The sequence below is a fragment of the Pinus tabuliformis genome, chromosome 4_2 (assembly GCF_031772625.1).
Source record: "Pinus tabuliformis cultivar Carrire ecotype Pingquan chromosome 4_2, CPIR1, whole genome shotgun sequence".
Lineage (NCBI taxonomy): Eukaryota > Viridiplantae > Streptophyta > Pinopsida > Pinales > Pinaceae > Pinus > Pinus tabuliformis.
The window spans coordinates 429183584-429211394 of record NC_142304.1 but is presented as its reverse complement, the minus strand read 5'-3'; the positions used below and the strand labels follow the sequence as shown (position 1 = coordinate 429211394).

The 27811-nt window shown below is 35.8% G+C and overlaps 1 protein-coding gene and 1 long non-coding RNA gene across 2 annotated transcripts; both read left to right on the top strand.

Annotated features, from left to right (window-relative positions):
- Window positions 1–643: 643 nt before the first annotated feature.
- On the top strand, window positions 644–18717 carry LOC149169794 (uncharacterized). The gene is made up of 5 exons (XM_089425345.1): window positions 644–756; window positions 930–1167; window positions 14009–14134; window positions 14267–14344; window positions 18655–18717. The coding sequence occupies exons 1-5, from the start codon at window positions 644–646 to the stop codon at window positions 18715–18717; spliced, it is 618 nt and encodes a 205-aa protein (XP_089281471.1).
- A 1118-nt stretch (window positions 18718–19835) lies between these two features.
- On the top strand, window positions 19836–23454 carry LOC149169793 (uncharacterized). Its single transcript, XR_016259408.1, has 2 exons — window positions 19836–19978; window positions 23209–23454. It is a non-coding gene; the product is annotated as an uncharacterized LOC149169793 (long non-coding RNA).
- The last annotated feature ends 4357 nt before the right edge of the window (window positions 23455–27811 follow it).

Here is a 27811-nt window from a genome sequence, read left to right as displayed (position 1 = left end):
AATAAGAATGAGCTTAGTTTTTAAGTTAAAATTTCGGCGTAATACAATATAATATGAAATAAAGTAAACAATCGAATTTTCAACAGTTTTTCAAAGGACCGCCTACGTCCTGTCATCTGAATTTTAAGAACACCTATTATGATGGTTCTACTTTATTCCAAACTTTTAAATATTATAATTTTCAAGAGATGATATACTATATTTAGTACTTTTCGAAACCTGCAGTGTAGAAAGTTCGAAAATTCGAACATGGGGTGATAATTTAGTTTAGCGGATGTGACACCAGCTCTGTGAAATTGTGTTGAGGTTGGATGGCCCTCCAATGTCATTTTCCTTTGCCCCACATTTAAGAATATCACATGATGACGTTTTATATGAAATATCTGAATCCAAAAAGAAAGCAAAAGCGTCCATTTATCCTTACGTCGACGCCACGTCTGCTCATTCGTTTTCTTGAATGGTCAGATATTCCATTCCCTTTCCCTGCTTGCATGGCCTCTTTAAGTAGTGCAGTTTCCCCTTCAATTTTCATTACAATTTGAACGGGTTTGTCTTCCATTCATTCTCTTCGTAGACTACGAGTTGAGTTGAAGTTAGTTTTCACATCTATATCTCTCTGTGTTTGTGGGTTAATCAATTAATTATGGGTAAGGTAGAAGGAGCCAACCCAATTGCAGGGCTTCTGTTGGTATTGAATTTCTGTATGTATGCAATCGTTTGTGGAACCGCGGGATGGGCCATTAACGAAGCAATTGAAAATGACATTACTACCGGAATGCATATTCATCGCATCACATTTTCTGTAAATTGTAGAATAGATTACGTTGTGTAAATTGTAAAATAGTTTATGTCGCATTTCTCGATTGTAAAATGCATCTGGTTTCTATTAATACAACGAAAGCTAACCGCTAAAACAAATGAGAATAATGTAATGGTGGTCACGTAGGCGTTGGAATTCCGTTACCCAACCCCGTGTGGGCGGTGTATTTTCCAATGGGAAACGCTGCTACGGGCTTCCTCGTCATCTTTGCGCTGGTAGCAAGCGTGGTGGGAGCGGCCTCTTGCATTTCGGGGATGCATCATATGAGGTTATGGTCAGAGCAGAGTTTGGCCGCTGCTGCATCAGCTGCCATGACAGCCTGGATTCTCACTCTACTCAGCCATGCGGTATAGCTTATATTTTTATACAACGGCTTCCATTTTCAACTTACTTACAATTAGGGTTATTAATAAGTATTTAGCAATATTACAAGCAAATATATATATATATACACGAACTTTTAGAGGAACCCATATACGAACATTTGGACTTTCACACTCCAGTGTTTTTCACATGGCCTTTTGCCTTTAACTTATTGGTGTTCCTCATACATCGATGAACCTCAAGCGAACCTCGTCTCACAGGTACTACCTCAATAGACAGTTTTAACACATGAAAAAAAATTGTACTGAAGCGGAATGTATCATGCTCAGAAAATGGATAGTCATATATTTATGCAGAAGTTTTTTTACAAATTCAGAGAGAATTTCTTAAGCTCCTTTCCAAAGATATACTATTTAGGCATTTATTAGATGTTGCGACTTGTCAAACAAGAAGCTATCTAAAGGCTTCCTGGCCTTTCACAGACTCTATCTCAGAACTTGAATTCTTCTGAAAAGATACAGACTTCAAAAACCTAAGAATTTCGTCACTTTAGGTTCTCACGAGAGCTCCCACTCTGATGCACAAGCTTCTCAGATCTGACTCTAAAGAGATGGAAGTAAGAACTTCCTCCTCAGACTCAAAAACTCAAAAACATAACCAAAATCACACTCTCACTCCGAATGCCCAGAATGAGCCTTACTCCTTCCTTATATAGGAAAATGAGGGGACAAACATCTGACAGTCAAAGAGACAGATCCATTACTATCTTTCGTCAGTCGAAGAGATGTGGCTCAAAGCTCACCAAAAGTCAGAAAAGTTCTCTGAGCCTCGTGACTGAAGAATCTTCGTACTAAGTTACACTATGGAAGATTTGAACAAATCCCACAAAAAACATTGTACTGTAAATAACTTTTACATAGTGGATATTTAAAAAAAAACCCACGAGAAAACTAGTCACATTCATTCTTGTGACTAGACATCATTATTACACTATGGAAGCTTTAAGGACAAGCCCACAAGAATTATTAGTCCCCCAGGGGTGTGGCCCCTGGAAATCTTATCTGAGAATATCTACAAGAATCCAAAGCCTTTGTATAAATTATTTGTACAATCATAGGCATTCTTAAGACGATTTGGTGTTTAATCTTAGTCATGACTAGCCATTCATGGTTTCATTTCATAAAATAACCAAGAATTTGACTATCTTGATAATTATTGATATCTCCAACAGTTTTACATGGAGAATGCTAGCATTCAGTTAAAAATCCACAAGTGTCACATTCATATCAAAAGTCATGTTGGAAGAAAAGAGGATCCATAGCAGTCTTGTTGAGGTTGAAATCGTTCCACCATTGTTGAAGCCATTCCCCTTGTCGTTCTCTTTGTGTGGTCCCTGTGGCCCCAAATTTCACTCGTGTAGTTAGTTTCATTTTTTCCATCTACAATCATGATGTCTCACCACAACTTTTTGTAGTCTAAAAAGTTGTAAATAGTATCAGGGAGATAATTCTTGGATTACCCTGTGGCCACATTTCTGGCCACATTTTTGGAAGATTCTCCTCTAATTGCTTCCTTCTCTCCAGATCACAGCGATATCTCTAAAATTTTCACTTAATTATTCTTCAGCCAAATGTGCGGCCATCATACTCCTCTAATACACCATGTCGTATATCCATTTGCTACCTTTGGGGTAGACTTTCCTTTCATGTACTAAATGCTAAATATCTGAATGAGGTTGCAAATTTGCATCGAGCATTTTTGTGTTTCTTAGCTGGCATGTTGGTTTCCATTTGGAACAATATTCTTCCTAGTTCTTTGCTTTAGAAATACTTCTCAAAGTCTCTGTATGTTGGGAAGGGTCCCATTCTATTACTATCACCATGGCAGTGTCTTTCTGATTTAAATATTCCCTACTTAAAACATTAGGCAGACAATTCTTTTCGCCTTTGATGTGTTCGACTTCAAAGTCAAATTTTGAAAATAGAGCCTACCACCTTACGAACTTAGCTTCTCCTGCTTTCTTTATAGCTTTACTAAGGACTTTCTTTAATGCAAAGGCATCTGTTCTTAAGAGAAACTTTTTGTGTATCAGGTGGATATCAAATTTATCAATGCAGTTCCATGCTACTTTGACCTCTTTTTCTATAGTAGAATAGTTTTTCTCAGGTGGGCTCCAATTCCCCGAGACAAACTGAACTATTTGTTCTTTTCCTTCTTTCATTTGCTTCAAAATTCCTGCCCACCCTTCATTGCTGGGATCTGTTTCAACAATTTTGAAAGAATCCTCATCAACGATATGAAGAATAGGAAGAGTTTTTACCTTCATTTAAATTATTCTGACAACTTCAGTGTGGGCCTGAGACCAAGATTTTGGATGTTTTTGCAGTCTTTTGTTGAGTAATAATCTATCTTTGGTGCAATCTTTGTAAAAGCTGCTTGCATAGTTTAAACATCCCAGTAATCTCTGTAATTGAGTTTTGTCAGTGATAATATCTAGAAATTTATTAGCAAATTCCAGAGCATGTATTTTGCAGAGTGATCTGCCCATTTTTTATTGTATGGCCAAGAAACTTGATACTTGTCTGAAATAATCCAATCTTTTTCTTGCTAAGAACCAATCCATTGGTTTTGACAAGTTGTATAAATTTATGGATATGTTTAAAGTGATCATGGACGTTTTTAGAAAATATAAGTATATCATCAATGTATACTAGTAACCAATCAAAATATGGCCTAAAAATATTATCCATAACCTTTTGGAATTTGGAGGGGGCATGCTTTAGTCCGAAAGGCATGATGTTCCATTCATAGTGTCCTGTTGGGACACTGAAAGTAGTCTTAAACATATCATCTTCATTAATTTCCACCTGCCAATATCCTGATTTCCTATCAAATTTAGAAAATACTTTAGTCGCTAATATTCTTGCGAAAAGATTTCCTTTGTGAGGAATGGGGTAAGTATCATTTGATAAGAAAATATTCAGAGTTTTATAGTTTATGACCAGTCTTGGGGTACCTTTTAACTGTTTTGAATGTTTATTAACATAAAAACCATAACAGTTCCAAGGACTATTGGATTCTCTAGTCAATCTTCTTTCCAAGAGGATTTGTATCTCTTTTTGATAGAGATCTCTATATTCTTTGTTCATAGGGATTTCTCTGCTCTTGCAAGGTTTCCCTTCATACTTATCTTTGTAGGGAAATTTTACACAGTGTTGTTTTCTATGCCAAAACGCATTTGGTTCTTCAACACAACATTTTTTTCTATCTGTGATCTCAGAGTTGAGACCCTTTTTTTAATTAGAGGAGTCTGAAAATAGTCTCCTATCTTTATGGTGGTTTTTAGCTCCTTGAGCTCTTCAATTTTATTTTTTGTCTTTTCGATCTGCTACATTGCTTGTACCATAGTAGAGGCTCTGGGAGTAGAGACAAAAGGTAACTTGATCGTTTGTAATTTTCCATTTGATCTTGGTACATATATAAAATAACCAGTCTTGCCATTTTTCAATATTGCTGATCCATGTGGCTCCACAGCTGCTAAAAATACATTCCCCAAAATACAGTCAACTGGAATGTCTGCAGCAACAAATTTTAATTTGATACAATGCTCTTTAAAGCAAATAGAGGTCCAAGGGACTTCATATAGTAGATCTTTGTTTCCTAACTCAATCACTTGTCTAAAGGATTTTATCCAATACTTTGCAGGCACTATTTTTGAATTCAGAGTATTCACATCTGCCCTGGAGTCAATAAGTGTTCTTAGGGAAAACATTTCACCATTTATACAGATATCTAGCATAACATGATGTTGCTGATACTTGATAGACATTACTCTCATGTCGGTGAATCCTATAGTTTCATCTTTTCTTCCTTCAAATATTTCAATGTTTGGGTTAGTGTAGTATACATCATATGCATCCTCAATTTTCTTCCCTTTTTCTAACTCATAGACCTGTGCTTTTAGAGAGACAATCTCTTTTTTGAGATGATGAATCTCTTGGTTGACTTCTCCTAATGTGAGGGCTCTGGTCTTAGATTTCTGTTGGCTTCTTTCGAAAGATATTGTATTTCTTCCAAATGAGGCATCAATGAATAATTCCTTTGGTTCAGTTTTAGAGGCAGTCTTGCTATAGTTCCCCTGATTTTTGTGCATTGTGCTTAGAAAAGTTTTTAGTAACTTTTCCTTCATTTCTCCTTCTTACAATGTTTTGATCTAGGCAAGTAGCTTTGTTTCTGCATCGTCCATGGTTTGTGCCACGAGAACCTTCTCCATTGGCTGAGAAACATGGTCTTCATCAGATGAGATTTCTGATTCAATGCTTGATTCACATTGACAATTGTCTAAATCAGTGCAGTCACATTCATTCATGTGCATGTTTAATTCTTCATCAGAGCATTTTGAAGAAGAACTTTCAGAGGATTCAGATGTTGAAGAGAGTTGTTGTTGTTGTATCTGTTCTCTAAATGATATGTTTGGACAATTATCAGATTTGTGATTCTTAGAACCACATTTATAACATAGGGTTGGAACCATGACTTTTGTTTTTACTTTAATTTTCTTCTTTGTAGCTTCAAAGGATTTCTTTCCTTTATTTCTCTTCGATTCTTCTGATAAAGGACAGTGACTGGAGGTATGTCGAGTTTGGCCATAGAGCCAAAAAATCAATTTATTCCACTAATCTTTCTTATGTATCTGCAAATGAATATCCTTGGGTTCATAGTAATGTGTTTTTGGCACATATCTATAGTATCATTTCTTGGTCCCTTTTCTTTTCCTCTGTGGATATTTTCTGTATTCTTGTCTTTTTTTCTTTCTTGGCCCTCTTTTTAGCTTTTCTTCTTTTTACTATGGGGTCATCTATAGCAAGACAATACTTGTTACAGATAGATTTGTTGTCAGGTAATCTTGACATCTTCTGTAGAGATTTATTAACTTTCATAATAGTTTATAAACTTACCAAAACTTTTGTTATGATGTTGTATATTTCTCCCCAAGTAAAGGATTCAAAAGGCAACTAAAAAGCATCTTGTTGTCTTAGATAATCTACAAATTTTGAAGGCAAGGCTACTAAGTAGATTTGTTTCCACAAGATATTTTTGTTATCTTTAACCTCATATATTCTCTGAATCGAGTCTCTATGAAAATCTTCATAATGAGACATTTTATTACATTAATATTCATGAGAATTATCTCATGCTTATTGGCAAGTTCAAGTTCTCCTCCACACCAATGTTATAAAATGAATGAAGTTAGTGCCCCAATCATATTGCTTTGTGGATCTCCATCAACATTATGAATGATATCTCCCACTCCATCTTTCAAGATTTCATTTTCCATTTTGTCCACTATTGCTGGTGATGACTCTGTTTCCCACCATCTCAATAGTTCCAGTAAAGCACTGAACAATAGATTTACAAGCTTCTATTTCATTTTTTCCCCTCAGTCACATGATCTTGTATTCTATAAACATAAGATCTATCATTTGTCGAATCTGAGCAACACTCAGATTGTCAATATTCCATTCTTTGTGTGATTTAGGATGGAAGTTATGTGTTTCTAGAAGTTTCCCTTTTCCATTGAGATTAGGTGTTGGATCCCTGGTAGATTGACTTTGGAGAGGCTCATAGATGGGGAACATATGTGGTTCTGAGATTTCAGGTTTCCCTACTTCCTTAAACAGTGAGGAGATAGTCATTGGCTCAAATTTTTCTTCGGCCATTTCTTTAGGGAAGAGAGAAGGAAATCTATCAACATGCTTAACAGGATGCTGAATATTTACATATCTCTTGAATAGAGAAAAAACATGAATCGGTTTATTTTTGGGGGCTTTATGAAGTTTATCAAATTTTTCAGATAGTTCTTTAATAGATTCCTGAGTAGATTGTTTTCCCATATCTACTCTCCTTTCAACATCTTCTATCCTTGTTAAGGATTCCTTAACAAAACCTTTCAATACAGTAGTGGAATAGTTCACATCATTCAGAGTTCTGTTAATACTATTTACAGAGACTTTTATACTATCAAAATCTTTTTTAACTTCAATAGACTTTGCACAATTCATTTCTAGCCCTTTAACTGTTGTATTTGTCCAGTTTATATATTCACTAGCTTTCTGTATCCTACCATCAATGTCGAGGGCACTGTCATCTTTTATGACCAGTGGAATGGCTTTAGCACTGTTCTGTGCTTCTCTTAATACAATGCCTTTGTAAGGAGGGAAGGTGGTAGGAGTTTCAATTTGACTATCATCTATGGTAGTCCAAGAATGTTTTACTCAGGATGATTCAACATCTTCCATTTGTACATCTGTATTTTCTTGCTTCCTCTTCCATTCATGAAAAGATAACAAGACATTGTTCTTCTGCATGTATGTTTTCCATTCATGGGATAATCTGATTTTTTCTGGGTATGGAGTGGTAAGGTCAAAACTTTCAGCCTCACGATGAGTGTATAAATCCCAATTAAGCATATTTTTCATCCATTGATGATCAATTGTATGCTTCCTACATCCTTCCATAACCAAAAAGAACTTGTGCATTTCTGGTTTTGACGACTTTTTACAATTAGAAGGCACAAAGTTGTCAAATCTGGATTGAGGGATTATTTAATCAAGTTGTTTCAGATATCCTAGACCATAGCGAGGCATACCAGTAGGACGCATTTTGCTAAACATCTCTTTGAGGCGGGCGTCTTCATCTTGCAAAGATGGAAGCTCATGAATCATTAATACATGATCAGTATCATGAGGGAAACGTATTTCAGAACACTTAGGATTTGGACATGGAGTGACAGAAGTTGTAGGAGAAGATACTCCTATCCTTGGATGGTGGTTCTAATGTATGACAGAATCAGCAAGGCTACTGAGATTTATCTCTTGATTACAGCTTGGGCAAATGACTTGCAGGGATGAAAAATTTACAATATGGGCATATTCCAATAGATCTATATGAGGGCAATTTACAGATGGTGTAAAAGAACTGGCAGTATCTACTACTTGTGGATCAATATACATGGATGATGCTTTACAAGCTAAATCAATTCTTTTGTGATCTATTGTAGATCTTCTAAGAATGGATACTACAGCAGATGATAGTCCTTCTTGTATATCAGCAGCAGTAATCTTTTGCAATGTTGGAGGTTTTAGGTTATCAACAACCCAATGTTCTGGGAAACTTAGGTCCTCCCGTTTAATAATCTGATGTTCTATCTTTTGATTCTATATATCTGTTAGAACAACCACACTAGATTTGGATTCTTTGTTGGGAGCATGGAGAACTGTAGGATAGAGTGTATTTGTGTGTCTAAAACAACCATGAGTTTGAATGGCAATATTATTTCTCTTTTTCTTCATATCAAACCCTGTTGTTTGAATCTATAGTTGTAAAATATCCTTGATGTGCTCATCAAATGTATATATAGAAAATTTGGGATAGCAATCAAAGTATACTGGTCCATTTGATAATGGAGCAACCATTCCTCCTATCAATGAATCTGAATACTTGTTATGTGTCAGATCTCTGACTATGACAAGAACAAAAGTATTCAGTCCTCTATGGACTAAGGGATTGATCCCTACCCTTATGCACCCTAGATGCAAATATTTGGTTCCCAGTCTTTTGGCTTCAGCCTGAAGTTTCTTAGTGTCAAGAAGAGAAAGTGTTTGTACAAAATCTGAGTTCTCTTGTATTTGACTAATACTTTCTTCGATAGATATTCTAGTTACAACTTTAAGATGAAACATAGATAAGTCAACATACACTTCTGACAAGGAGATATTGGGCAGACACCACTTAGGTGCAGGCTGACTTTCAAAATATTCAAGTTCTGCAGAATTTATAACCGTTTTAGATGATGAAGAAAACATCTCTCTTAATGGGTTTTCTTCAGCTTGTTCTTCAGCTTCAAGCTCTCTGAAAGAGATTGATCTTCTAGAATTATCCATTTTAGAGACTTATAGATTTTGAGTACTAACCGTAATGAACCAAATGTTACTCACTTTGATACCAATTTTCTGCAAGGGCTTCAGACGCGAAGCTTGCTCTCGTTGAGTCTCTTCTCTATGATCAATATACGAATCTTTACACGAACCCGTACACGAACCTTTGGACTTTCACACTCTTCAATTCCTTGTACATATATTTTGATATAATGCTCCCTCATTAAAACATCTTTAAAATCTATATTTCTTTTTTGAAAAAATAAAAAATATATAAAATTTATTTAAACATTCTTAAAAATTTATATTCTTCCTAAAGTGTGATAAATTCACTAACTTTGTCATATATTCAACCCTCAATAAATTCACTAACTTTGTCATATATTCAACCCTCAATGATATAAAAAAAAACATTCATAAAAAGAAAAAAAACAATGTGTAGATCTTGGCCAAGAGAAGCATGAATATTTTCCATTTATCAAATTGATGGAATTTATCAAATTGATACAATTTATATAAAAACAACAAAATTTAAAAGTTCATAAATCTATGGACTTTTTTATATATTCCATGTTTCAAAATATTACAATTTCTTCTCTGTAAATAAATAAAAATGAAAATGGTAGAAATTTAAAAGCATCCTTTATTAGAGATTATTAATTTATTGAGTTGACGTGCATTGATTCTCAACATTTTACCTTGGTTTATTATAATTTTAATCAAAGTTTCATAAAAATGCTCTATATTTCTATTTTACTATAAATTCAAATATAATTTTACAATTTTCTGGAAATCTTATTTCTAAATTTGAATTAATTCAAAACACTCTATAGTACATAATTCTTCTTATGAAAAACGGTTTTTAGTAAACTCCACACATTTCTAAAAAAACAAAATCTACACACTACCATCACGCTCATTAGAATTCTTCACACAAACTAATTTTGGACAACTTTCACATCCTCGCACAATACCATTATCTGAACTTCCAAATTTATGCGAGACATTAACAATTAAAAACATCATTACTTATATGCCTTAATAATGCAAAACTCCACTCACCATAGAGGCATCAAAATGTGAGAATTTGTTACGAAGGAAGATCCACATTGTTGTGCCATATTCTTTGTCCTTTAATGTCAACCTTACGAATATTGAAGATAAGGAGATTTGAGTTGGAGTATAAGGTATACGCTTTATGCTCGTTGAGGATATCCGCTTTGGTAAACTGAACAAAGATGCAAAATCTGTCTTCCTTCGAAGGAGTCCTCTGTAACCCCAGTCATTGGCAAAGCTTAAACTTTGACTATTACCATCTTCCGCTTTGCGTTCTCATCGTCGCAAAGCTTAAACTTTGACATCCTCACGCTACTTAATAGAATAACTAGTTAATAGAATAAACTAGAATAAATACCCTAAGCGGGTACTTGCTATACATAATTAAGCTCAAGGCATTAAACTGTTTTGCATCTAATAAATCATTCGAGTCGTTGTGCGGAATGGGGAATGCGGATAGTTTGACATATATCTGGAAGGATGGCATTTTTCCCTTTATCCTACCACCCTTTGCTAAAAGCATTTTTTGCATCATCCATTACAACGTATAAATTATGCCCTCCTCAACAACGTTACAACGTTAAATTACAACGTGTAAAGTATCCTCCATTACAACGTTGTGTTATTGGATTATGAAGCTCAAAAGCATTGGATGATATATTTGTAGAGATGCCAAACCATCCAGCGCTGACAAAGACATTACAATTTTTGTCACCAGTTTAATAATAAAACATATTAAAAAATGTTTACACTCCCATACCACGAAAATATAATTATTATTATTAAATAAAAAATTTACAAGTTTGTGTTTCCACAATCTTTATTTATATTGTTTTTATTATCAAAATAAAAAATAAAAATAAAATATAAGATATTCTTTTAAAAATAATTTATCATTAAAATATTAAAAAAATTTGTTTAGGAAAAAATTCAAACTATTATTATAATTATACAAAATCATTTATTAAAACAATTAAACAAATAATTGATTAATATGATATCCTTAACTCTAAATATAAAATTCCAACATTAAAAAGCGTTATTTATATATTATAAATATAAAATTTCAACATTGAAAAGTATTATTTATATATTATAATTACCACCTTAAATTTATAAAGTTATTTAACATAATTTCTAGAATTCTAAACATAAAATTTAACAATACTTTTACTGCAAAATACTCATATAATAAATATAAAGAATTACATATTAATAATAGGATTTTTTTTTATTAATCATATTTTTAAGATTGGATTAATATTTGGAAAGTTCATCTTCAAAATGAACCATATTTGAACTACATTAATTGGTCTAATATGTATCACAAAAATCTAAAATTAAAATTTAATATTACACATTAGTTAATCAATTTAGATTAAATTCTGCAAAACAATTAAAAACCACATAATATTATTCAGAGGGAAAATCAACATATGGCCTAGGCCAGCAGATATTTACAACATATGGCCGAAGCCAGCAGAATTCAGAATATTACGGCATAGCCGTTACAAATCATAGGCCAAAGCCAGCAGATAACCAACATAGGCCGAAGCCAACAGATAACCAACGCAGACGGCATAACCGTCATAGGCCGAAACCAGCAGATACGCGGGGTCCACAACCAACCGGCGCAGGATTCCATCGCGGCTGGGGGGAGCGAAAGCCCTATGTGATATGATACTTAAAAAACCATATATTATTTGATCAATTTGGCGTAAGTTCCGCAATGTATACTACTTTCAGGCACCCCCAACAATTTTCCAAGAACCTTTTGCCTGTCCGTCGATGCTGCTCGTGCAGGCAGGGTTCATGATAATGGCACTCTCGCTATTAATGGATCGAGCTCTTTCATCAGGTTGAATTCTACAATAATTATCATTGTGCGGAATGTGTTGCTAAGTTTTATTGTGCAGACCTTGGCATCTCCGCATACCTCCGCACTTGGCTCCTCCACACACACGTGCATATAATTCTTAAGCCAGCGAGAACGTTTTTTTGCTCATGAAAAACCTATTCTTGGCAGTTAGACATGTTCTCGTTATTCCTCGTGAAAAAAATCTTTGTCAACATTTTTTGTCTTATTTACAATGAAATTACTTATCAATATTTTGAAATTGCATCCATCTTTGTATTTTTGTTTTATTTACAGTGATGGAATTACTTATCAATATCTTGAAATTGCATCCACAAAATGCTGGTACAAACCATTTAATATATTAAATGATTTCAATAAAACAATATCCCAAATTCATGAACATTTTATTGAAAACCATTTAATCTATTAAATTATTACAATAAAATAATAGCCCAAAATTCATTAAAATATATTCGAAGTGAGAAATCTGGTATTAAATTATTTAATTATTTCGCATGGAAGAAGCGTGCTACATGAATAGTTGAGCAAGTCTTTCTTAGATGTTGATTGGAAATCGTTGTTGCGGCATGTTATACAATTCTCAACATCATGATTGGCCTAGCATGCATTATTTAGAATGTGGAGCTTTGCTTGTATGAAGCTTTACGCCCATTGAAACTTCGGCACAAATTTTTCAGTGAAAAAAAAAATTATATATTATAAACTTTAGCTTTTTTTATTTTCGCCCAAAATATTTTCCCTATAGGTTTTATTTAATATATAATTTGTTTCTTTAATTTTATTTAATATATAATTTGTTTCTTTAGTTTTATGTATAATTTGCACATGAATTGTTCTTTCTTTCATGTGGAGAAGCTGATTGTGTTGTATAATTTGCACATGAATTGTTCTTTTTTTTACGTGAAGAAGCTGTTTGTGTGAGAGTATAGAGAAAACACAATTGTGTGCACTCTCTATACGATCAACTTCTCCACGTTCACTCTCAATTAGCGTAGTGTAAAATTTGTTAGAATAATTAATCACGCTTATTCGTATGACGATGAGTAGTTGGTGTTAGTATGTGGGGAATTTAATAATCAATGATAGTCCGCAGATTTAGGTAGGAAGTAAAAGGCAGTCAATGAAACCTCTGTAGATTTACAATCTCAGTGTTTGTGAATGATATTGATAAGCTATTCATGAGTCTTCATATTTCTGATATGGTATCACAACTCAGGTGAGTTGTGAGGAGACAGAGCTTAGTTGAGTTGTGAGGAGAGGACATTCTCGCTTCCGCTTCGTCCACATCTGCTCGCGCCAGTGCTTCCCTCTGAGGCGGAACGCTCCCCTACCGATGTATTTTTACATCAGTTGTGTGAGTTTGAGCCAAGGGTTTGAGCAGTTTGTGGGCTCAATTATGTGAAGAGCTTAGGGCTTAGTGTGTGAAGAGCCATTGAAGAGTTGTTCTTCGATTTTTGAGTTTGCTATGTATTTGAAACGTTTGAAGGCAACGCTGCTAGATTAGTTGTTCAAGCCGACGGTCAACTCTGCAGATATGAGAGAGTTGAGAGTTGATCTGTCACCAAGAGACTGAAAATAAAGAACCACGATGGCACTCGTGCGGTTGTCCCTGCGGTGTGTTGTTTTTGGATGTTTGTGGGTAGAAGTTAGAACCACTATCCAATTATGGGAGGTTTGTCTTTATTTTGAACTGTTGGTGTGAAGAGCGTTGTTGTGAACATAAGTGGTGACGTATTTTTGTGCAAGATGTTTCAAGAATTCTTTGCACCTATGATTGAGTTTTTTTGTTACAGTGAGGAGGAGTTTGCGACCTCGACATTGAGCACGATGCGTGGATTGGAGAGCCCTTGTTATTCGTTGATTGAAGAAGCACATTTGACCTGTGTGTGAGAAGACGACAATCCAGTGTGGAATAAAGCCGAGGGAGAGCTACTCGATGGTGGCAGGAGACCTATGTTTGGCATGCGTTATTTTTTTTGTGAATTGAAGCAGCCAATCGTGGCTTTAGAAGCTGTTATGGGGGGCATTAGTACGATCGCATTGGTGAAGGGTCATATTGGTATGGCTGTTGCGGGTTGTATGAGCGTTGGAAGAATTGAAGTGTGGGAGAATTATCAGGTATTTCAGCGACCCTGAAATGTTCGATAAATCAAGATTTGAGGGAGAGGGACCACCTCCCTACACATTTGTGTCGTTTGAAGGTAGTCCGTGAATGTGCGTGAAGTGGTCATTGGGGTCGTTTCCTGACAGAATCTGTTGATGAGGCGGCGTAGACTCGTTGAGGCTAGTGAACAACCAGAGGTTACCGAGATTTTCGCTGCATGGGAGGTGATTTTGGTGTTGTCAATTGAACTAGGTTGTTGCTGCCTGTTGTGATGTGAAGTGAGAGGCGTCAAAGCCTAGGAGTTGTCAGAGGAGTTGAGTTGAGTTGTAGGAGTTGACTAGTAGCATGCAAAGAAGTTATGGGATGACAAAGGAAAATTAAACAGTTTCGGAGAGAACTGAAATAGCTAAGGGAAGCCGCATACAACTATGAAAAGTTTGTGGCAGAAGAATCTATACCTAACGCAAAATTGGACCAGATCAATGGAGAATTTGGAGACACCAATGTAATATTGAAGCCATTAATGTCCATTTTACCAATTTGTCATGTAAAAGTCGGCAATTAAATTGGAGGGATTGTTTGATTGGTCAGATTTACGAAATTTGTTCAAAGAAATTTGATAAATGCTCATGATAAGAGTAGAGGTGCAGTACAATTTCTTCCTATTATATTAATTCTTACTGAAAACATTTTGTCTAGTATTTTTTATGAATTTGGTGAAATATGTGATGCAAAAATGTTTTGGGATATTCTTGAAATGAAGTACAATATGAAGTGGAGTGCAAAAACTCAAGTTGATGAAAATGCTATTGAAAATGGTGATTGTTTTGAAAACATCATAACTGGGATCAAGACTAAAGTATGTTTGTAGTTGACAATAGAGTAGCATGTGATGGTGAGCAAAATCCTAGCATGTGATAGTGAGGAAAATCCTTGTGATGCAAAGACGTATGAAGTTAAATTTGATGAGAATTATGTATCTCATGAAGAGTGGTTCAATTTGATGCATGAAAAGCATCTTATTGATGAGTTGTTGCTTGGTGAGAAGACATGTCTACCTCCATACACAAATCAAATGCAGGACAGCGACAAAGTTGATTAAAGAGGTTGAAGACAAGAAACAACCAACTATGAAAACAGAGAAAGATGAAGAAAGGAAAGCTCTCTTAAAAGAGCTGGATGGAAATGGTTCTTTTTATGATCTTGTATGTAAATATAACATTTCTTTTAAGTGTGGAGACAGTGACAGTGAGGAAGAAGCAATAAAACTTGAAGAAATGACAAGCATTAAGGACAAGTATAAGTCCCAAGAATCTTAACCTGCTCCATCATTATCTTATGGCAAAAAAGGTGAAGATGTAATTGCACCAGCAAATGAACAAGCATGGACCGTTATCAAGTTTTTTATGCACCCTTGTAAGCCTAGCTGAGACTTAAACCACTGGGAAAGTTAAAGTATAGATTGTGATTAAGGGGAGGTGTTAGAATAATAATCACACCTATCCATATGACAACGAGTAGTGGTGTTAGTCTGCGAGGAATTTAATAGTCCGTGAAATTTAAATAGGAAGTATATAGCAATTTCCTCTGTATATTTACCAACTTGATCTATGTATAAATCTAGTGTTTGTAAATGATATTGCCAAGCTCTTTGTGAGTTTTCATATTTATGATAAAATCATTGTTAGTATAGTGAATTAATAATTGTTTAATATGAATAGAGTATAGTAATATTAATAACAATGCAATTATTAGCTTAATAATAAATTAACAATTAATGAATCATTAATATTAGTTGCAAGTTATTATGCATTACGATAATTAATTCAATATATTATTAATTCAATATATTATAGCATTAATAGTATTATATTAATGCTATAGTCTCATTACTATACTCTTATCATAGTCCCAGTATTGAATGGCCCGCATTAATATAATGCTAGTACTAATCATTAATCAATGCAGACTCGCGAACTAATAATTTATGACAATAGGACGTACGAAAATGAGAAGCATGTACCCAAAAGCCTTAATAAATTAATTGGTGGTAAAGACAAGGTCTATGCTACTTTATAAATATTCCCTTGGTTGTCTTTAACCTATAATAAAATTATAACTCAAGCAAAACATTTATTATATTCTATTAATATACTTCATCCAAAAGCTTAAATGAGCTACATACTTTGATGTTTCTTTTGAATAAGTATTAGTGAGTTTCTTATGGAGATTGTCAACTTACTTTATTGAAAAAATAAGATGTAATATTAAATTCTTCAAACTGCAACTACCACACATTTAATTAACAACAATTATTGAATCATCAGATATTTTTTTTTTCAGAAGAAAAAGCAATATGGAGTATATATATTATGTTCAAAAAAGAGATCAGCATATACAGAAAATATGGCAGGCTTTTGTTCAAGATATGTTCTCTTCTTTGGAAAGAGTTTTCATCTATCCATCTTTCATTTTTACATATACAAAATTTTGAGAAGAATATAGTTCATCATCATAGAAGATTAAAAGACTTTTCAAAACTGTGTATATACATATAGGTTAGAGTTATTATCTATCCAAAAATTTGAGCCTGAAACATACTAGAATATTGTCGATCTTAAATGTCGGGCAGAGAGGCTGTATGTCAATTGAGCAAGATTCCATAGTGATGTTGAGGTGCCACTTCCCATATGGATCATGCATTCCTTCCTTTGAGAGTTTATCCGCCAGATCATTATGTTTGCGCTTTATGTGGAAAATAGAGAATATATCAGGCTTCCATAGTGCAACTATCCTGTCCAGCCATCCTGAAAAGTTATCATTTTTTATAAGATGATTGCCTTTTACATGTTCAATGATAAAATTAGAGTCTCCATAAACATTGATAGGGCTGATGTCCATAAAAGTATAGAAAAGTAGCAATCCATGCAAAGCCATTATTTCTGCTTTGTTATTTGTCCCATTGCCACTATTCCAATACAAATAGTATTGAAGATCACTACATTCACATAGCTATAATCAGTTTCATAAAATACATTAAGTCTATAATCTTTAGAAATTAAAATTATTGTCTCTTAAAAAATATTACTTTCCTCCCTCGGCACCATCTTAAAATTTAACCATCTTAAACTTTAATCCATTGTAAATTATTTAAAATTAAAAAACCTCTAACACTACAAAACAAAGACTTTGACTTTACTTGATATCAAAATACCCTATCCCTATTCTTATCAACCTCGAGATGTATAAGCCATATCCCTATTCTTATCAATCTCAAAATTAATAACTTGTCTTTATTATTATAAGTAGGGGATGATGTAACATTGAAAAATGACTCTAATTTAGAAAATACATTAAAAAAAAAAAAAAATAGGTTGCAACCTATCTTTAAAAAAAAAAATAATAAGTTGGGTTTATTATCCGCCACCCATTGAATCCATTTCCTCTCATGCCTTCACGAATTTTGAGAAAATGATCGAAAACAATCTATTGACTCGAAGGTGTACTTGCACAAAGTGCAATGTATTATACCTTCTTTTTAGTTTAAAACTTGGAAAGAGATTGCGGAGTAGTCTAATGAGATGACATTTCACCTTTCGGATTACACGTCGACTCATCGCCAGCGAGCTGCTCTCGCAGAATCTCGACCATGGACCGTGGGTGCAGTCATGTTAACCCACTATGTTTCCCATCAGCAGTGTGTCTCCGCTTCCCACCGTTTACCAATGACACCTATCCATAGCATAGAACATAGAAAATGCTGCCTAACATGCAAGGCAGATAGCTTTCGTCTTTCTTTCCAGGTTGTTATCTGGATTCGCGTGCTGTCACTAAAATGGTGAAAGCTATCTGCTTTATATGTCAGGCAGCATTTACTTTTCTATGGTCTATAAAATAAGAGTTTCCCCATCCATACATATCCATGTATCCATACACATCCATGTATCCATCCAATCTAATTCAAATTTAAAATTTGAAATATTGGAAGGCTTAAAAGTATAGATTTGAAATTTACACATCCATGTATCCATCCAATCTAATTCAAATTTAAAATTTGAAATATTGGAAGGCTTAAAAGTATAGATTTGAAATTTGAATTTGGTTATTGTTTACCCGGTCTAATACTACCATGGGATCATTCATATCTGGTGAGAGTTGACCGAGACAGATAAGCAAACCATGGCTGCTCCTAGACTGAAGAAATCTTGCCCACTAAATCTATGGGCCCCTTACGATCTCTTTTTTTTTTTTGTCAATCTCAAGCTTAGGAGGAAATCGAGGTTCCTGATGGTGAGGGGCTTGCTTTAAATATCTTAGTTGAATGCTATATTTTGACCTAAGTTCCGCAATATTTACTACTTTTAGACACCCCAACCATTTTCCAAGAACCTTTTGCCTGTACGTCGATGCTGCTCGTGCAGGCAGTGTTCATGATAATGGCACTCTTGCTATTAATGGATCGAGCTCTTTCATCAGGTTGAATTCTACAATAATTATCATTGTGCGGAATGTGATGCTATGTTTTATTGTGCAGACCTTGGCATCTCCGCATACCTCTGCACTTGCTCCTCCACACACACGTGCATATAATTCTTAAGCCAGCGAGAACGTTTTTTTGCTCATGGAAAACCGATTCTTAGCAGTTAGACATGTTCTCGTTATTCCTCGTGAAAAAAATCTTTGTCAACATATTTTGTCTTATTTACAATGAAATTACTTATCAATATTTTGAAATTGCATCCACAAAATGCTGGTACAAACCATTTAATATATTAAATGATTTCAATAAAACAATATCCCAAATTCATGAACATTTTATTGAAAACCATTTAATCTATTAAATTATTACAATAAAATAATAGCCCAAAATTCATTAAAATATATTCGAAGTGAGAAATCTGGTATTAAATTATTTAATTATTTCGCATGGAAGAAGCGTGCTACATGAATAGTTGAGCAAGTCTTTCTTAGATGTTGATTGGAAATCGTTGTTGCGGCATGTTATACAATTCTCAACATCATGAAACGAGCATTGGCCTAGCATGCATTATTTAGAATGTGGAGCTTTGCTTGTATGAAGCTTTACGCCCATTGAAACTTCGGCACAAATTTTTCAGTGAAATTTTTTTATATATATTATAAACTTTAGCTTTTTTTTTTATTTTCAGTGAAAAAAAAATTATATATTATAGACTTTAGCTTTTTTTTATTTTGGCCCAAAATATTTTCACTATAGGTTTTATTAGTCTCCGAATGTCGGGCATAAGCATTAGTTCAGCTGCTTAACAATACGCAATAACCAAAGTTTGTAATCAAGCTCATAATATTTTACACTGCAACCTCTTCCACCATCTTATTTGGCCTCTTCCCGAGGCGGGGAGGCAGAAACATAGGTTATATTCATTAGTTTATTCCCGTTTACTTCCCATAAACTAACAATTGAATTAATGCTAACATTAATTCCGTAACTTTTAATGTTTATTATTTTTTCATTGCCTACGTTTTATAAAAAGGTTTTATAAACTTTGGTTGTTGCAGGAAGATGCATGAAGATGGAAAGACAGGTGGCTTGCATGAAGTTGAGTGTGGCGAGAGGAGCGCTCATGGGCGTGGCGAGAGGAGGCCTTGCATGAAGATGCCCATATGGGGGTGCTGGGATCGTTGTCTATTTAGGATCTCTTCCCTCTTGTAAGCCATCTCTGAGACTATCTCGGCTATGCCACAATGGAAGAAGCTGCTCGGTTCCCGCAGGCAACTTTGATAGGAATCCCAGTTCAGCCTTCATCGTCTAGAGATGGAAGAAGAACCAGGTGACTTTGACCTGTAGGCGACTTTGACAGGAATCGTCTACAGAAATTGTAAGTAGCATTAATGAAATAGAGAAAGCTGTTAAAATTCATTTTGATACTAATTCAGTGGGAAACCGGCTTTGAACTCTGAATGCTGACAATGGATATTTATGTAATTCAAGTTAAACGAAATATAGCGCATGTAATTAAGTTAAACAAAATATAGCACTTGTAATTAACCTAAAATTATTCTGGATGCTACAGGGATACAAATTGACTATGGATAACTACAGAGCGAATGCACAATGCCTGACAGAAACCTTGAAAAGACTGAGCGAATGCAAAATACCTGTCAGAAATCCTTGAAGAGACTAGGAGGATTTCATTCCTTTGGTAGCCCCTGCTAATATGAATTCTGCTGGCTGCCGTTTATTCCAAAGCTTCATAGAGCCCTGCCTGCTTGAGTGGAATGGCAGGCTTCCCTCCTCTCCTACCCCACCGAATTCATTTTTTGACTCCGCATAGTAAATACTTTTTCCCCGGATTCTGGCTACTCTGCGCTGTCCTCGTAATTCCTTGGCTTCACTAGACAGGCCATATTAAAAATGAATGAATTGGGTTTTATTTTTGATTTTAAAATTTAAATTTCATAAATTCAGCTCTAAATAATTTTTTTAAGATATACAGATATTTATAATTTGAATTTTTAAGATATACAGATATTGCTTACTCTACCTTCGCTCTAGCTGTGCGGTGCTACTCTACTCATCTATATTTGCAGTCAAGACTAAGTGATAGGCGCTGCCCTTCTTTCCTCCCCGCAACAACTTGAATCCTCCTTACATGCTGAAGAGATCATACATCACTAGACTAGTTACAATACTCCAATTACTTTTAAAGATCCTTCTACTTAATCTCAAGCTTCACAAAACTTCCGCATGCCAAAGGCTCAGAATCCTTCCTTCAGCCACGGAAGGAAGCCAGAGGCACAAGACTGAACTGCTCCTCTCCACCCTTCAAGGACCTTTTTGTTGACCACCACTAGGCAGGTAGCGTTCTAAGCACAGTGATCACTCACACTTCCCTTGATTGCTCTGCAAATTGTCAATAACAGTGACACCTTCTTGAGGGATTTCTTGGCAGAGTCACACATGATCTCAATGACATGCTTCAATCTCTAGGCCTTGCCCACATATACATTGGGCAAACCCTGCAATAAGGCATTGAATACAGTTGTGGGTCTGGCTATCTCAAACTGTGCTCTGAAATCAATGTCCACAAAGAAATAGTCTCCATCAATTATTACATCTATGTACTCATAATTCCCTGCAGGGAATCCACCAATGTGCTCCCATCTTGATTTGCAGAGGCCTGCATTGTAGCCCAGTCCATGCAAATAATTCATCACACACCGCCTCAACCAGCTTTTCTGGTCAATAACCTGATGTTTATTCACATTGGAAATTTCAACTTCGTTTTGATTTATCTCAAGAGCCCTAACAGCCTCCTTGTGCAAGAGAAACTCAACTGGGTTGTTAATGCTGGACAAGAACAGGCCTTCTCACCGACTCAATAGAAGGGCCTCGGATCCCTAAGGTCCTCTCCTTGCTTTTAAAGAGGTTCCTTCCGGCGGCAGAAACATGGCAATAACCGGCCGTAACTACAGGGGCTGGAAGAAAGGCAGTACAAGGTTACGAGCATAGATGGAATGAGCTTACGGCCAACTACAGCAGAGGGAACCACATTCTCTACCAAATATCCATGCTTCCCTCTACAGAAGCTGTTTATATATTACATATGTTCGGGAGTTAGGCCTGCGAGAGATATAATATTTCAACTTGACAGAGATAGGAGTAAGACAACGGAATTATGTTCTCAATCCTCTTTACGCCATTCCTTTTACTATAAACATCAGGCAGGTAGTCGAGAGGGCTTGCAGAGCACTATATCTGGATATTTACGAAGTGCATCTCACGGCCCTGCAATTCCCGTTATCTAATTCCTATGAGACCACTCAGATATGAATGTAAAACTAAAAGACTTGAAACGTGACCAAAAGTATAAAACTAAGCATTGCTGCCAGCCTGCATGGGCATTTGAATGCTTATTGACTAAGTGTCAAGCCATATATGACATTTGTTGAAGGTGATTTCTTGAATATATGACATTTGTTGAAGGTGATTTCTTAAACGTGCTTTGAGGGTTGTGGTACTTTTATGAGGTATCTTCTTTGCCACCTGTCATCGGAGCGTGGAGCAGCAAGATCACCCTTTCTCACATGGAGTCGTGCATGCCAAGGGCGGAATCTGGGACATTCAAATATGGAAAACATATTCTTCAGCACTTATGTAAACCAAAAGTCAATCCCAATCCCAGGCGTTCCACTCATTAGAGCTTAGTTTCCTTTTGAGGCTTAATGTATTTATAACGTATTAATAGAAGAGTTTGTTCAAACATTAGCATGGTCATTAACCAGATAGATCATATGAAAAAAAGACAAAGATAGTCACATGATTTTGGGCATAGTACTTAAGATTTAAATCACCACTCTAACCAATATTTTAGTGTATTTGCGTGAATTTGTTTTAACAACAAGACTACCATCTTTTTTGCATGAATTTCTCTCAATCTAGACTCGCCGAGAACATAAACTACACTGTAAAACTAGTCCCGGGGTTTTCCTGTATACATTAGTAATACAAATTTTAAAATAGTAAATAAAGCATAGACATTGGATCCTTTCTAAAAGTCATATAATGTACAGAAACAACTAGCTAAACATTCTTGTAGACCTAATGAAGATTTAGAGCCCTCACAGTCACTACTTTCAATATATAATGTTAATTGTCTTGTTTATTTACTAACCCTTTAACTTACTCCAGATTGGTTGGATGGAGCTGCGATTGACGGAAATACCGCGTTGAGTTGAAAGTAATGTATATGGCGTTAAAATTTTTTGTTGAAATGATTTGCTGCTTATTAAGTGCAAACAATATATTGTGTACGCTTTTCACATATTTCTATTACTTTGATCTGTATGATCACGACACCCACACACATCATTCTTATGGGCTGCTTATGTAGAAAGATTTAGTATTGTCTGGGAACATAGGGATAAGTCGTACTTTTATAGCATTCTTTTTTTTGAATTTCCAATGATAAAAATTATTAAGTTATTGGCAATAGGATCTGTATTGAGCACCTGAAAATTCACTGTATTTGCAGACTCACTGATTCTTTGGTAGCATCTTATTTTTCAAAATGTCCGACTATGAGCTTGGTGCTTTTTTGTGTGGCAGGAAAATCCACTCTCACTGATTCTTTGGTAGCAGCAGCTGGTATCATTGCTCAAGAAGTTGTTGGAGATGTCCGCTGGTATCATTGCTCAAAAAGTTGCTGGAGATGTCAGAATGAATGATACTCGGGCAGATGAAGCTGAATCGTTCCCTTCGTTGGACTTGCTGCTTGGCAGCCATCCTTGTTTAATATATAATTTGTTTCTTTAGTTTTATGTATAATTTGCACATGAATTGTTCTTTCTTTTATGTGGAGAAGCTGATTGTGTTGTATAATTTGCACATGAATTGTTCTTTTTTTTACGTGAAGAAGCTGATTGTGTGACAGTATAGAGAAAACATAATTGTCTGCACTCTCTATACGATCAACTTCTCCACGTTCACTCTCAATTAGCGTAGTGTAAAATTTGTTAGAATAATTAATCACACTTATTTGTATGACAATGAGTAGTTGGTGTTAGTATGTGGGGAATTTAATAATCAATGATAGTCCGCAGATTTAGGTAGGAAGTAAAAGGCAGTCAATGAAACCTCTATAGATTTACAATCTCAGTGTTTGTGAATGATATTGATAAGCTATTCATGAGTCTTCATATTTCTGATATGGTATCACAACTCAGGTGAGTTGTGAGGAGATAGAGCTTAGGTGAGTTGTGAGGAGAGGACATTCTCGCTTCTGCTTCGTCCACACCTGCTCGCGCCAGTGCTTCCCTCTGAGGCGGAATGATCCCCTACCGATGTATTTTTACATCAGTTTTGTGAGTTTGAGCCAAGGGTTTGAGCAGGTTGTGGGCTCAATGATGTGAAGAGCTTAGGGCTTAGTGTGTGAAGAGCCATTGAAGAGTTGTTCCTTCGATTTTTGAGTTTTCTATGTATTTGAAACGTTTGAAGGCAACACTGCTAGATTAGTTGTTCAAGCCGACGATAAACTCTACAGATATGAGAGAGTTGAGAGTTGATCTGTCACCAAGAGACTGAAAATAAAGAACCACGATGGCACTCGTCTGGTTGTCCTCGCGGTGTGTTGTTTTTGGATGCTTGTGGGTCGAACCACTATCCGATTATGGGATGTTTGTCTTTATTTTTAACTGTTGGTGTGAAGACTAGTGTGGAGCACGGATCAGAGCGTTGTTGTGAACATAAGTGGTGACGCATTTTTGTGCAAGTTGTTTCAAGAATTATTTGCACCTATGATTGAGTTTTTTTTTACAGTGAGGAGGAGTTTGCGGCCTTGACGTTGAGCACGATGCGTGGATTGGAGAGCCCTTGTTATTCGTTGATTGATTGAAGAAGCACATTTGACCTGTGTGTGAGAAGACGACAACCCAGTGTGGAGTAAATCCAAGGGAGAGCTACTCGATGGTGGCAGGAGACCTATGTTTGGCATGCGTTATTTTTTTTGTGAATTGAAGGAGCCAATCATGGCTTTAGAAGCTGTTATGGGGGGCATTAGTGTTGGAATTTAATTCCAACTGCAACAATGAACAGCTGGATTTGCAGTAAATACTCCAGCCTGTTCGATGCCTTAAAGTCAAGCCCGATATTTTTGCACATTAATATGCATTAAAGTTTCAATTGATTTCCCCTGCAGACAACCGACTTGTTTTTTATAGAAGCATCACTGCCTTGCTGCATTAAATATAGAGATAAACATTAGAAGATATTTTGTAATACTTTATTGTTTAAATCAGATATGTTTTAGTATATAAATATCACACAGCAGTTTCGTTTTAAGGTTAGCAACAGATTGATAGAGAGTAGAGGAGAGGACGCAGCAGCGTGAAGATAATACTTGCCAGATAGTGAAACGCACAGCAGTGCACGGTAGGAGTAGATGCAACAGCGCAACAGAGAGCAGAAAGGGAAAAATGCACAACAGTCCAGATATTTGAATGAAATTTGTTTAACAGATGTTTATTTGTGTGGAACAGAAGCGTTCCTTGGTGAATCTGTTTTGTAATAGAAGTTGTGAAATTCCCTCAGTATGAGGAAGACAAATCTGTAACAATCAGTTTATTTTTAATAAACGCAAGTTAATTTTTCCTGTTGCTGTTACACCAAAAGTTATTGCATCAAAAATCCCAGTTGCTGTTACACCAAAAGTGGTTGACGTCAAATCACCGTTGCTGTTACACCGTAACTCAAAAAATACTTGACGTAAAAAATTTACATTGCTGCAACACCAAGAACAGCGTTGCTGCAACACAAGTTACAGCAACTGAAAAAAACTACGTTTCTGCAACACCAGTTACAGGAAAATGATTTTCTATTTTTTTCTGTGCAAAAAACAGAGTGCAAAAACAGAGCAATTTTTTTTTTTTGTCTGTCTGTTATGGAATTTATCAGAGAATTCCAACATGGTATCAAAGCTGGTCTAGGCACTCAGTGAGTCAAAAACAGAGCTTGTTTTTCACTGTAGGAGCTGTAAGAAGCTTGTTGAGCAGATTTTTCCAGCAGAGAAAGTTTTTTTTTGTTTTCAAAATACAGTCAGTATCTTTTCTTTACCAATACTGGTTAAGATGGCAGATGCTGGAACAGGTTTGACAAATTCCCAACTACCACAGTTTAATGGGAAAAATCACAGTTATTGGTCCATAACAATGAAAGCATTGTTTGCTTCTCAAGGAATATGGGAGCTGGTTGAAACTGGTTATGTTGAACCTGCAGATGCAACAGCACTGGCTGCTTTAACAATAGCAGAAAGAGACCAGTTGAAGGGCGACGGAAAGAAGGATGCCAAAGCCCTCTTTTTCCTCTTCCAATCAGTACATGAAAGTGTTTTTCCGCGGATTGCTACAGCAACAAAATCTAAGGAGGCATGGGATATTCTCAAAACTGCCTATCAAGGCATGGAGAAGGTGAAGACTGCAAAGTTGCAGATGTTGAGGAGAGACTTTGAAAATCTCAGCATGAAGGAATCTGATACAATAGATTCATTCTTCACTGAGTTTATTGGCTTGATAACCTAGGTAAGGTCTCATGGTGAGATTCTTGAAGATAGAAGGATTGTAGAGAAAATCTTGAGATGTTTACCCTCAAGGTTTGAATCTATTGTGGTGGCAATAGAAGAAACAAAAGATCTCTCACAGTTCACGGTAGATGAGCTGAGTGCTTCTCTTTTGTCTCATGAACACAGACTGAGTAGAGGAACAGATTCCTCATTTGAGCAAGCATTCAAGACTCAGATGTCTTTTGGCCAAAGAAGAGGCCGAGGCAGAGCAAATAACAGAGGTCGTGGAAGAAGCCAAAACAGAGGCAGAAATTATCCTGCTAGCACAAGCGGAAGGAGCTGTAATCAGAACCAAGCTGAAGGTTCAAGCAAACAGCAAGCTCATGGACAAAGGTATGACAAATCCCAAGTCCAATGTCATTATTGTAAAAAATTTGGGCACTACGCCAATGAATGCAAGAAAAAACAAAATGACATGAATAATAGGCAGAATGCTAATTTTGTAAATGAAGAAGATAAGAACCCAAAGAACGTGTTGTTAACATGTAACATAGCACAAGACAAACAAGAAGATTTTTGGTTTTTAGACTCAGGTTGTAGTAATCACATGACTGGAAATATTGCAATGTTTGCCAATCTGGATGAAAATGTGAAATCTGAGGTAACAACGGGGACTGATGATAAGATAATTGTCAAGGGTAAGGGCAGAGTCAGTATTCGAGCAAAAAATGGAGAACAGATGATTGTGCCAGAGGTATACTATGTACCTGGTCTGAAATGTAATCTTTTGAGCATTGGACAGCTCATAGACAAAGGTTACAACATGTTCTTCAAAGATGATTTGTGTACTATCAAAGACATACCTCCAAGTAAGAAGATCATTGCACAGGTGAAGATGACCAGTAATAGAATGTTTCCTCTCAAACTCAGGGCAGATTTGAAGGAAGGCAGAACTATTGCGGCTGTAACACAAGAAGTCTTTCAGGAACAAGTGAAAGATGTGAATTGGTTGTGGAATTTGAGATTTGGACATCTCAATTTTGGAGGCCTGAATCTGTTGCACAGAAAGGGAATGGTAAAGGGATTGTCGTTGATTGAGAAACCGGACAGCCTTTGTGAAGGCTGCATCTTGGGCAAGCAACACAAAGAAAGCTTTCCAGCAGGAAAGAGTATAAGGGCAAAAGCACCCTTGGAAATTGTTCACTCTGATGTGTGTGGACCGATGCAAATACCATCATTTTCCAGAAATAAATATGTTTTAACTTTTATTGATGATTACACCAGAAAGACATGGGTGTATATGCTGAAACAGAAGAGTGAAGTGTTTGAGAAATTCCGCCACTTCAAAACTCTTGTTGAAAAGCAGTGGGGGCATTACATCAAAGTGCTCAGAACAGATAGAGGAGGAGAGTACATCTCCTAAGACTTTCTGCGTTTTTGCAGAGAGAATGGCATACAAAAGCAGTTCACCACAAGGTATACACCTCAGCAAAACGGTGTTGCTGAAAGAAAGAATAGGACCATTCTTGACATGGTCAGAAGTATGCTGAAGGCAAAACATTTGCCGCATAAGTATTGGGCAAAAGCTATTACTTGCGCAGTTTACATCTTGAATAGATGCCCAGCTAAAGATGTCATGAACAGAATACCAGAAGA

Bases quoted from the DNA above. Each gene is read 5' to 3' on its own strand.
- LOC149169794 (XM_089425345.1), top strand. From the start codon at position 644: ATGGGTAAGGTAGAAGGAGCCAACCCAATTGCAGGGCTTCTGTTGGTA. The intron at 757-929 runs AAATGACATTAC...ATGAGAATAATG, and splicing joins GCCATTAACGAAGCAATTGA to TAATGGTGGTCACGTAGGCG. The intron at 1,168-14,008 runs GTATAGCTTATA...GAATTGAAGCAG, and splicing joins TCACTCTACTCAGCCATGCG to CCAATCGTGGCTTTAGAAGC.